This window comes from Clarias gariepinus, chromosome 15, assembly GCF_024256425.1.
Source record: "Clarias gariepinus isolate MV-2021 ecotype Netherlands chromosome 15, CGAR_prim_01v2, whole genome shotgun sequence".
Lineage (NCBI taxonomy): Eukaryota > Metazoa > Chordata > Actinopteri > Siluriformes > Clariidae > Clarias > Clarias gariepinus.
Window position 1 is genome coordinate 14,439,718 of NC_071114.1, and position 13,343 is coordinate 14,453,060.

General features: G+C 36.5%; 1 protein-coding gene across 1 annotated transcript in view; it reads right to left on the reverse strand.

The window, feature by feature from the left end:
• Positions 1 to 11,531, reverse strand: part of yjefn3 (YjeF N-terminal domain containing 3) — a 30,809-nt gene extending 19,278 nt beyond the window's left edge. The window contains exon 1 of the mRNA XM_053513503.1: positions 11,340 to 11,531. Within this exon, the coding sequence (XP_053369478.1) occupies positions 11,340 to 11,398 (59 nt within the window). The 5' untranslated portion in view covers positions 11,399 to 11,531. The remainder of the gene's footprint in view (positions 1 to 11,339) is intronic.
• Positions 11,532 to 13,343: the final 1,812 nt, after the last annotated feature.

Consider the following 13,343-nt stretch of genomic DNA (forward strand, 5'->3'; position numbering starts at 1 on the left):
GCAGGTTCTGTCTGTCTCTCTCTCTAACTCAGATTGACATTCTGATGCCCCCTGCTGTTAAATCCTCCAAGGAGAGTCATTTATCATTCTAAGGAAAGGGAATCAAGAACAATTCCTACATCATTAAACTTACTACCACTGAAGCCTAAAACATAAGGCACTGGGATTTACCATAAACTACAGTTTAAATACAGTTCACTTAGACCTCGTGTCTTCTTCAAGTCGGCGACAGGTTATCCCTTTATTTTTAAGGAGCAGGCATTGTACTTGCTGAATTTTCATTGGAACAACTGCAGTGGGCTCTGAGCCACCTCAGCCGAGATCGTCATTCACAGACGTACAGCCTTCTTTAAAACAGTTGCACTATTCAAAAGTTTTACCCTGCTAAGAGTCTCATCACCATACTGTGCATGAACTCTTCTGTAAATGTCAATAGGGCTTCATTCACAAGACATTGCATCACAAGTCCTGGTTTGACTTGAACTCCTGTCAAATAATCGCCATCATGTGTTGTGGTCAGATAAGTCCAAAATACACCATCAGCATGCATTCGATTAAATTCAAGGAAAATCCCCTGATATCTTACTGTAAAATGTAGCAGTCATCAATGCTTTGGGAAGTGGTAAGGACATATACACAAATCTAACATTTTTAAAGGAAAGGTTGAGAAATGTTTGTGGAAGTCTGTCCAAAATATCTGTACAATTGTTTCCAACTTGCAAATATCTGAAATTGAAAGCTAAAATTCTAATCTTGTATTTAAGTTGTATTCTTACAACATTCTTGTATTCTCTGTAAGGTCTTTACAGTATAGTAGAAACAAAATCCACATAACGCATATACACAAACAATGTATATACAATAATAAAAACAATACTACTACTACTTATAATAATAATAATAATAATAATAATAATAATAATAATAATAATAATAATAGTAATAATAGTAATAAAGGAAAGGAAAAGAAAGGGCATATCCTTCACACTAAGTTTAGACTATGGTAAATTATCAGGAACAAAAAGGGCAGACTGCAGTTTGTTCAAAAGTATGTAACGCCTGTAGCATATTAGAGTCAAGTGATACATGAAAGCTGAACTGATAACAGCTCATGATTGCAAGAATAACAGCTGATTTGTGAAGCATGGTGGCATGAGCACAAGTAGCTGCCAGGGGAACTGAGTCACTTGACTTAGATCATGTTCCTGCAGTAAAGTGAGCAGCAGGATGAAGGCTAAAGTGAGCAGAAGCATCTGTGCAAACAAACACTTCACAATTCATTGACTGATGTTTTACCTTGCAGCAGGCACTACTCAGTTGTAAAGGACTTTCTAAACATGACACTTAATTCAATATGATTTTAATATATACAATGCATGACACTCAATTAAGCATGCTTGAACTTCTAACCTTTGTTGGGTTTTATAGCCCAAATGCTGGGTTCCTGCTTACAGACTGCATTGTATGTTTGCTGACAAAACCACTCAACATATTTTTCTTAAATGTTTGGAGATTCTTTGATGAGATTATTGTAAACATAGTGCGTTAAGCCCAATTTATATCCTCTTGAATGCATTTTTGTTAGTCACCATCATTTATCTCACCTCACTGTTACCATTACTGTGAAGTCAGAGTATCTCTGTGTGGGTGGACAGTGCCATGTGTCACACTGTCAATGTCTAAAAGCCTCTATAATTGGACCTAAATGCAGTGTAGACCCTTTACAGCTAAATTGCAAGCAAATTAACTGGGATCAGGTTCATCTCCCTGGGTCACTGAATGAGGCCCTGTTGTAAAGGACTGAACATATTTACTGAAGATGAGTGTGTGAATAATATCAGAATCCAAAGTTCGAAACATGTTTTTATGTGAGCATTGTCAGTAGGATACAAAATTTACAAAAAAAAAAAAACAACATTACAAATGGGGTCTGGCAACTCTTTCATCTTACTTTTTGATAAAGCTGACAACCCTCAACCATTGAAAGAGTCATGTAGGGACCCATTTTTTCTAAGTGTAGCCAGGCTACAAATCTATGCTTTTAAGATAACAGCGTTTTTAGTGAACCATTTTAGCAGCATAAAAAGCTGTACAGTGGAACCTCGGATTGCGAGTAACGTGGTTTGCGAGTGTTCCGCAAGAAGAGCAAAGATTTGAAAGAAATCTTGGTTTATGAATACCGAGTATCATGTAGCACGCATGCGCTTTTTGTTTTGACGCCGAGCATCACGTGATCACAACTGAGCCAACGTTTTTTCTCTCTCTTGCACTGGGGAATTGTGGGTAATCATCTCCCCTGCTGTGTCTTAGTGTGCGTCTCTTACTTGTGTAATCAACATCTATGCACGTTTGTACTGTTTACTGTAACACTGTGACCCCGTGTGTGCGCGTAAAAACATATTTTATTTGGTGTTGTTTTTGTACGCGCATGTAAAGCAAAAGAAGGTCTCATTAGAGGGGTTAAAGATCCATTTTCTCTCTCTCTGTTTCAGCCTGTCGTTATGTGTGTGCTCACGCGTAATTTGACACCATGCCCCTTCACCCACGCACACTCGCCTCTACACAGAAACACTGCTCTGTTGAAATTCTTTTTAAAGATAAAGTGCAGGTTCATTTGTGTGTTTGTTCTACTTTACAGCAGTGATTTCATTAGTCTATGCGCTCACACAAGTGTCATTAGCGATGTTCCCTGCTAATTTTTCTGACAAAACAGTCCTTCCGTTAATGTGTGTGTGTGTGGAGAGGAGAAAGGTTTACTGTGTTAGATGAGAAGGGGGAGACGGGAGGAGCTGATTCCTCTTGTCCTTTTACTTTAGATTCACGCACATACACAAACACACGTGTGCGCGCGCACATGCACACACACACACACACACACACATTTATTTGGGTTACTTTGTTTTATTTTTACTTTATATTTAGTATTCATTCTTTTTATGTATTTATTTTTTGGGCTGTAGAACAAATAATTTGAGTTTCCATTATTTCTTATAGGAAAATCTGCTTTGATTTACAAGTGTTTTGGAATACAAGTCCACTTCTAGGACAAATTATGCTCGTTATTCAAGGTCCCACTGTATTTGACAATTTATTGGATAGCTCTCTCATGGAAACACAGGTTCACACGAGTAGCCAAGGAGCAGCTTATTAACCTTTAAGTGGGTTTAGACTTGACTTTTTAAGAGCACTGTCAATGTAAAAATTTCAACAGTGTTTTGAAAAGGTTAAAGCTTTGTGGGAAGTTTTTCCTGCCTTTCTGAGTGGACTGCATAAGAGGATCTAGGAACTAGACTTATTTTTAAGTAACACATCCTTGTGTGATATCAGTATATATACAGTATATGTACAATGAGATTATGCGGTCAGAGACTGTGTTCAGAATTGTCCACACACACACACACACACGCACACACACACACACACACAAACTTCTGTATAAAACATTTTCTAAAGCTTCATTTGAGAGCATTAACACTGCAGGAGGCATGCAGACAAACAATTTCTGATAAACACTGGTGTCTGCTTCTGGTACTCTGAAAGAAACATGATGAAGGAAATGAAGGAAAGAATAGACACAAAGGAAGTTTCACTCTTCACACCTCATGCTGGCGGACAGAATCACAAGGTACTGTGATGGATCACTGCCATAAGAAAGTGCTAATTAACATAGAGAGGAGGTAAAGGAGCACCAGGCAGTGACACAACCCCCATATATATACACAGCTTTCACTATAAGCACACAATCATAAACAGCACCAACATCTTTATATCACTTCGTCGTTGCTTCCTTGACCAAATCTGGGAAAAGGACAAACAGAAGAGACGAGTGCCTCTCGAGTTCATTATATAAATAGTAGAATATGTGAAAATGTCATTTGAGTGGAAAGTAATAACAGAAGCCTGGTTTGAGGGCTTTGCCACAGGAAAAAATCTAAATTAGAAATGTCACCATTTAAGACTTTGTCAGTCATCTCGAAATGTGTTATTAGGTACCTCTAAACAGACATCTAAATAGTCTTGCTTTGAAGTTGTTTAAAATGCATAAACGCTTCCCGTTATTTTTTTTTTCCTTAAAAAAATGCACATGAAGCAAATCAACTGTTTTGGGGGACAGTGGTGGACATTTAATGTTACATAACTACAGTTCAGTAGGGCCAATCTTCCAGCTTTTACCAAACTGAAATAACAAATATATCCAGTTCCTCAGTTGTATCGCGAAGGACATAACTGTGACTCAAGAAGGGTCAATAAACAATAGCTGAAAATCCAGCCCAAACAAACACAGATACAACCTGAACAACTGATACATTCAACTTTAGAATCATTGTAAAATAGTTCTATCCTCACTCTAAACAGTTTGTTACAACAGCATTCAAATCCCTACTGAAAGCGTTGCCAGTGCAAGTCTTTGATCCTTCTATACCTTCATCAGAGAGCAACACAGTGGCACTGTATTCCTTTTGATCTTCTCACCTCTACTCAAACAGTTCTGCTTCCACAATGTCAGTGTTCAAGCTAGTTTCATAACATAATTATTTTTTATTGTCATGTGCCTTTTACACATTCTTTTTTTGCCATGTTATTTTTCACATCTGGTTTTTCAATACTCAGATATGATTTTTGTCACATAAACACTTTTTCATGTGATAACAATTTATCATCACATGCGCTATCAGGACATTACATGCGATTCATGTCTAAATCATGATAAATTCATGTTTTTCAATATATTTTCACATAACCCCAAGTTAAAAACATATGCCTGCATATGAAATTATAAATCTTCTTTAAGAGTTTAAAACTCCTTTGTAGCTCTTCTCATGATTATGTTCAGAAATGTACATGCTGAAGTCTACTTTGCCTTCATGTACGTGTGTGTAATCACACAGGCTTCACTGGACCTGCTCCCACTGTTTCTATGGTGACGTAGCCATGCATGGATGCTGTCCTCGGTTAACATGCACTCTCAAGCACACACACTTATGCATCAATCCTTCCTGATCTTATTAAGTGTTGACAGCATCTTTTTACTAATCATGAAACAGTCATGGTCTGATTAAGGGTTTCTACCTCCATCTGGTCCTTACACCATTCCCCACACATACATACACACTTTCTCACACCATTTACCTCCTGACCACAGCACAATAAGGAAAAAAAGCTGTGGATTTGTGGAGCGCTCATATACAGTTACCTTCTTAGCTGTAAAAATGTTATTAGAAATGTAATCTGCATAATAAATATAAATTAATGATAAATCAGTGAAATATACATAAAAAATAAAACAAGATAACATTTTTAATCCAAGCTCTGTCGTTAATCTTTAAATCACATTGATTAGTTAAAATTTTTTAATTACTTCAGTCAAATCCATCCAACCTGTTAAAAAATCCAATTAAAGGCATACATAGATCTAAAAGAGATTTAGCATAATGATGATTGTGTCAGAGGTTTGAGCTTTACTCAAGGATCCTAAAATAACCCTTGGGCCGCCCCAACGCTTCTCTCCAACCCCCACTGGAATGTAGCCCCACTGTTGTCATGGTGATGGAGAAAGTACAGGACGACCGCTTTTCCGAACCCTCTGATTAAAAGTGCTCTGTCCTTGTCTATTCTTCTATTATCCCATTATTATCAGTGAGTCTCGAACCAGTTCCAAGCAGTCCATATTCTCGCTCTTTCCTTATTCACATAATGCAATAGAGCAGAAATTCAAATCATCCAGAGGTGCTGAGTTAAAGAAAACTAGTGTTTACCTCAGCTTCCACAGACCGCTGTGATCCACATTAAATCATTTCTGTCAGATAGAACATGTTTTATAACAGCACTGTTGAATTCTCTACTAGAGATCTTTCTATTGTAATATCTCATTTATAGGCACTTGAATGGCAGGTGCTTCACATAATCTAAGACTAATAATAAATATATCATTACATCACGTTATTTAAGAAAGAAATTTTTTTTTTTAATATTTAATATGGTAAAGTTTTTTCTAAAGAGATTTAAGGAATGAGTCTCAGATCTTAGTGTTTCAGAAAATTTCCCCATGGGATAGTCTAAAAGTCTAAAAGTTTGTGCTTTCAAGTTTACTAATGACATGACATGCTGTGTGTATTTTTTTTTTAAGTTACTTCAAGAGAAAATGGAAGAAACAAGGCTGGGAAAGTAAAGCATGATGTGTCACTTGCAATTGTAATATCTATGACAGTAAAAGGCATGCTGTTTTAAAAAAAATATTCCACTCCAAAATGGTAATACACCATGCTGGCATGTATTATTTTCCTGTAACAGCATGCCACTTGTGTTATATTCCTTACTTAATGGCTCACTCCCTGCTGCACTGATGGACTTAGGATTTCTCTATGTGCATATGGATTTTATTAAATTATAGAAGAAAATAGTTTCAAAAGCACTACTCAAGCTACAAGAGGAAGATAAGCAATGTAATTTGTCAATGGATTTGACTGACTGATTTGGTTAAGTAAGTGTATAACTTGCCCTAATTACCACCGAGAGCATGAACCCGTTCTAGCTTGGGCGTACATTGACATTTGCGTGACAGAAAAGGCTTAACAATCAAAGCAAAAAGACAGCTCCATGCCTATTGCCCTGACAGAGGACATTAGCAGAAAGTTCAGAAATTCATTCCAAATATTCCATGAAAGTTAAACTCACTCTCTCATTCTCTATACCGCTTATGTTGTAGAGGGTCTCAGTAGGGTGAGGTACACCATAGATTGGGTGCCAATCTATCAAAGAGCACACAAACAACCGGGAACTCACACACTGATTCACTGAGGAATTTGGAAATGCCAATTAGCCTAATTCGACAAATAAGTAGATGGAAAGAAGAAGAAAACCACCAATCACAGGAAGAACATGCTAACTTTTTAACACTTTAGGATTGTCATTGTCATATTAAAAGAATCTGGAAGCTTATAAAACACCCAACACACAATTTTAAACAGTAATTTCTTATTGCCCCGTGGGACAATTACTGTTTTTTTTTAAATCCCACATGGGTTGTTAAATTGAACCCGAGTTAGAATCATTGCCTGGGAATCTTCCACCCAGACGAACTTATCCAGATTATTTCATTTATTTATAAGATTCAATTCTTTGGTTAAAAGCTTCACAGGACCACACAGGGATGATGGGTTTTATTAATAGATTTATAAGATAATGCTAATCAACAATAATCAGTAATGAAATTTTAAATTAGCATTAAAAGCACTGCATTATTCATGTTACATACATTACTGAAACATATTTCACATATCTGATCCCAGGCTTATTTGCAAGCCTGTGTGTAATAGCTTCCTAATTCCTAATCCAATTCATTGTGATTAAACAGATGAATCTAGTAGCAAGTTGATGAATGAAGGCACGGTTCAAAGATACAAATAAAGGAAAATTAACCAAGTTATTTCCAAAAATCTATAATAATAAATAAGAACCTTCTTTCTCAACTGAAACATTATCTGTGATTTCTATTACTGAGGAAAATTAGGCAAGTCAGCAAATAATACCATCACCCTGACTGAAACATTATCTCCTTATATCGCCATCAGCCACTTAACTCATCCAAGATGGAAAATGATATTTAGTGAGCATGCATTAGAAGATCATGTCTTCCTCTTCTGGGTGATGCCAATATATGCTGTAAAAAAAACATGGCATCTTAACCTTCTACATTCTTTAACATTTTCATGTTATAGAGTGACTACATTGCTGTGACTATAATATAATATAATTCAGCCAAATTAAGAGATGCAGTAGGATAAATAGAAAAACAATAAAAATAAATAAAGAAGTAAATAAATAGAAAAACTGCAAATTGTTATATTGTAAGGCAGTATAAATTTCTTTACATTTCCGGCATATAAATGAAAGCATACAAACTGTCACTAAAACGTGCATTTTGTTCAATAGTTGCAAAAACATTACTGCGGTGCCTTTTTTCCCATCTTCTCCTAACTGTCAATCATAAAACATGAATTAATTATGGGTTTCTTTGAACTGCTTTTCATGGAAGATGGCAGAGCTTCCTTAAAGTGTGTTTTACACTGCACTGTGACTTGGCATGGGCAGCGTTTAGAAAAGAATTAAGTGGCTTTATGTGTCTCAGGTGAAGCATGGTAGCCTTGACCTTGTTAGCTGTTGTGTGACAGGAGCTCTGGCTGCTGCGTGGGAAATCACAGTTGTGACAATTGATGACAATTTTTTTAGAGCAAAATGAGGGGGGTTACTTGAAGCAATGTTTTGGCACAATGGCTAACATTACCACCTTACTGTACAGTTTAGCCTCAATCCTCTGCAGTTTTAGAAAGTTCACCTTGTCCACTTGGGTTTCCTTGGGGTTCCTCCCACCTCGCAAAAGAACATTCCTATAGATCAAATGGTTAAACTACTGTATATCGCCGTTAAGAGTGAAAGTGCACATGTATGGTGTTAAGACTGGTTTTTCATGTAGGTTATAGTCTTCACACTTTTTCAGTATTCCTAAAATTGGTGAAAAATTCATCAAAAATTTGTGATCCAGCCATTGTTTTTTTGGAGTTGGTGAGGTGTTAAATATCTGACAGTTTACAATTTTTTCACCTTTCAAGACAAGTAGATATGAATGTAATCTGGTTTGCTGCACAAAATTTTAATTAACTATAAGCATTTTCACGAATTGGATACTGTTATTAACATTTATATGTATTGTATAGAGTGCACAATAAATCAGATGCATTTTATTTAGGACACTCTTGAGCAATGTCCAATGCAAATGTCAGCAATTTGGTCACTGGGGGCTGCCCTTATCTAAAATGTGATAATGAATTCTCTTTATAACACTATAAAACTTCATAGAAAAACAAACCTCTAGAGAATTTATTCAACAGAGCTGAACAAAAAAATAACATGAGTCAAAGAAGGGCTAAATTTGCTAAGCTATACTAGGCAACAGTAACATGCAGCTAAACTGGATGGCTTCCTTAAGCTTAAAAAAAAAGCAACAGACAAGATCTGATTTATCTGGGGCTTTTTTCTGTAGTAAAGTCATGTATTTTAAGAGAGACAGTTTGCTTTAGTTATTCAGTACTTGGATACATACTGTAGAATGTACTGTTATAGAAAAATTATTTTTGGAATGGTAGACGTAGTAACTCTGCTTAATGTCATTCCCTTGACACTGATTCTTTTTCTATAACATCCTATATGTATATCTATAACATCCAACCTGATTGCGGTTTATCCCTTACTCTATACATTTAATCGATGCAGAATGACAGATCAATCAAACTAAACATTTGACGGCTAAGAGCCTCGATATTAGTGCTTCAGTTTCCATTTTAGATTAAAGTAAGTTTTTTTTTCCTGATATCACCTTATATTTGTCAGTTTGAACATTAAATAATTTTATTGAAATCCAACTATTAACTAATATGTGACTTGTATTTTATTAAGGTATTAATTTAAATGATAAGCCAATAGTTTCTTTAGCCAAGCACACAACTGCCCCAGTGACTACCTTTCAACTATAATCATTATTTATTTTTAAGTACACACATTATACATACAATATGTATGGATGTTTTTTTTTAAATGAAAAACTTCCTTCTGAAATAAATGAATTTTTTCCAACAACTTCTCTATTTCCATAAAAAAAAACACACGCATTAAAGAATAACATTCACATTAATAACAAAAAAAAAAAAAGAATGGCTGAATGCCAACACCCTGATGCTAAAACCCTTTAATGCTATCTTTGTGGTCTCAATAAAGCGTATAATTTGTCAAGACTCTTACTGACTGCCTTGTATTTAAATAGCCGTGGTCTGACAGGCTGAGAGCCTTTTCAGCCAACAAAGCTGTCATTATTAAAAAGAAAAAAACTCTTCTTGGTGCTTTTGTACAAGCCTGATTGCGTTCTACAGGAAAACAAGACCCATAGGCAGTTCCAGACTCCAGAAAGTCTCACAAGCTCAGATGGTATTGCTACAGATGATGAGTTTTCAGATATATTTATATATATATTTTAAAGCATGGATTCTCCCTTGACATCCTTCTGTACCGTCACATTTTATTAGTTTCTGCTTTCAAGGCAAATGTATTGAACAAAACCAACCACAAAGGATTACTCCTTGAAGGCATAGGTATAATTTATAGACAGGTGGTGTACAGTACGTTACAGATGAAAAGGAAAAAATATTGTAAAATTGCAAAATCACAGCAAAACAGGTTAAAGGAAAATTAAAGACTTGTGGTCTCAGTACATGAATAATAAGGATGTAAACCGATTTTCACCATATTTTAAGAGACAACAAAAAGTCATGAACCTAATTTTTTTTTCAATTTATCAGTCAGCAGTTGTTCGTTTCTTAGCATGACAATACGATTACTTCCTCCATCATATTACCTACTTGGGACAGATTATGATTGGTGGAACTAGCCTACTTGCTTGTTAATATGTTGTGAAGATGGAACATATTAAGCCCTACTTGATCACAGACAAGTGATCTATAAGTAGATACAACTATAATTAAAAAGAAATAGAAATGTGTGTGGCGCCTTGGCTTAATGGTTATCATTGTCCCCTTGCACCTCCAGGTTTTAGGTTTGATAACCGCTTTGGGTATGTGTGTGCATGGAGTTTGCATGTTCCCCCCATGCTTGGTGGGTTTCCTCCAGGCATCTGTTTTTCTCCCACAGTCCAAAGACAGTGTGTGAATGAGCCCTGCAATGGATTGGCACTTCGTGTGCTGATAAGTTTTTACTGGGAGAATTGCTTGTGAGGACGTTACCAGCAAACCCAATGTTACATTGCTTTTAAGCTCAGTGGTTGGGAGTTCATAATAATCTCAGGGTTTGGATCGGCAGATGGCAGAAATACAAACTGCTTAGTTTTTATAGATAAACAGATCTATATGTTAAATAAATTTAATGCAAATGTTGTTCTTCCACTTGTTAAAACCGGGCTCTCGGAGCCTACATCTTTCCAAACATACTGTGAATCCTTAAATGTGCTGGGCATAAAGGAAATAATATTTAAGGAAATTATGGTAATGGTTGATTTTTGCATAAGAAATTGGAAATAACGTCTAAAGAATAGTAACACACACACACACACACACAAACACACACACACACACACACACACAAACAAACACACACACAGACACACACACACAGCAAAAGTAGTGATGTGGGCTTAGCCATTGTGGACAATCTGTTAATTAAAGATACAGAGTGGTACAGATACAGGTCACAAATCACCACATTTAAGACACATCTTTTTAAACCAGACATACTGAGATATATCAACATCAGCAGAAACATGAGCCCGAGCATACCTGAGGTAGCGCAGTGGCTCTGTGGTCTCAGGATCTTTTTCACCAGGGTTGTGGTTCATCTTTGCCAGGATAGGATGCAGAGCAGGTTACAGGTGATGATATTCAACAGCAGATTTTTTTTTTTTTTTGCACCTGTCAGCCTTCCTCTCCCTCTCTTTCTCTCCACAAGCCTGTCTTCTGTTTCTGCCTCTCCTGTGCTGGCTGGGTGGATGATAAATCAGCCTCCACACATGGATCAGCTGTTCTTTCTGTCGCTGTTGGCCAATTAAAGAGCAGAGTGTGCCATAGTGAGGCATCTGATTGGCTGAAGTTGCTAGTTCTGCTCGCTCACTCAGGGGGGGGAGGCTGCATCTTACAAAATATGTAACACATCTCGGCGTAGTTTAATATCAGACATTTCCATTCCAACTGTCAACGCACTGACTGGGGAATATATATGTGTGTGTGTGTATATATATATACTGATATATATATATATATATATATTAGATACATGGATAGAGCACACGCTTTTTTATTATTTGACATAACACAAATAAGGAAACCCTATGCTGGTCCTCAAAACAAAAAGAAAGGTTTTACCCTGAACAACACATTGTGCAAGTTATTGGTACCCTGTGGGTGTGGGTGTTCCCCAAACTGTTGCCATAAAGATGGAAGCACACATTTAAACAAGATGCCTTTGTATGCTGTAGTATACAGCATTACAGTTTCTCATCACCAAAACAAATGGTCTTGTGTTTGAATGGGTCAATCCCCTCAACCACATTTAAAAACCTAGTGGAAAGCCACATACTTTTGTAGTATGCCCACATACTTGGCAAACAAGTCAAATTTGTGGAAACCTCACCCTCCAGGACTTGGACCAGGATTTACAGGATCTTCTGTTAACATCTTGGTGCCAGACAACACTGCACACTTTTAGAGGTCTTTTGGAGTCTTATTAGGCGGGTGAGCCTGCTGCAATATTAAAACCACCTGTCTAATTACAGTATGTCTAGGTCCACTTTCTCCCAGATTCGGATTGTTTATTAAGCAAGGTCCACAGATCTGTGGCAGACTCAGGTTGTCTGAAGGGCATGGGTAAATATTTATATTTGAGTCTATTATGTCCTTTTTGTAGTTTTGTAGTTCTATTATGTACTATTGTGTAGTTTTGTATCCTCAATAATACTCAATGCATGTAGTTTTTTTTTTTTTCATTATAAGCAATACAGAACAGAAAGATCATCATATCACAATGGCAGCTCATAGTGTACATCTTTTTTATTTTCTTGCTTGTGGGAGTACAAAATGTTATCTCGGGTTCATCCACTGAAAAGTCAGCCACGAGGGCACTTTATTCTATTTGCAGTCAGAAGTTTACACGTATGTCTCATGAACATGAACAAAATCTAATATTGGTCTTTTTCTGGAGCAGGATACTTGTACAACATGCATGTTTAATAACAGAAAAACCCTTAAACTTAAAGGACAAGCTTTCATTTATTTTGGGGTGTCCTTGACAGGGACAAACGTATACATACAGCACACCTAAATTTGGTTGAATGTCTCATAGCAAGCAAGCATATGTTTTTGGTAGTCATAAACAAACAGAACTGTGGTTAGATATTTGACCAATCCCTCTTGGCAGAAATAGTAGCATTCAATTGAATTTGTTGGTTCCCTGGAAGGACCATTTTAAGAACAGTCTTAAAAAAAATCATTTTTAATTTTATACATCATTTAGTCCACTTTATCCACTTTGTTCCAACAGGACATTGACCTTTTAATTAATTTTAACAATTTCCAACCATGGTAGCTGATATGTTGAGGTTATGCTAAAAAACTGAGGTAGTCCTCCTTTTACATGACAGCAAAACAGCCCCAAGGCGTAAATCTACCCTCACCAGGTTAAACAGTTCGTACAGTGCACTTAAGGTCATTGACTCATATAACAAACACATGATTAAAATTTTCTTCCAGAAGGCCTTTTTCCTGTCCATACGATCAACTGCATACTTT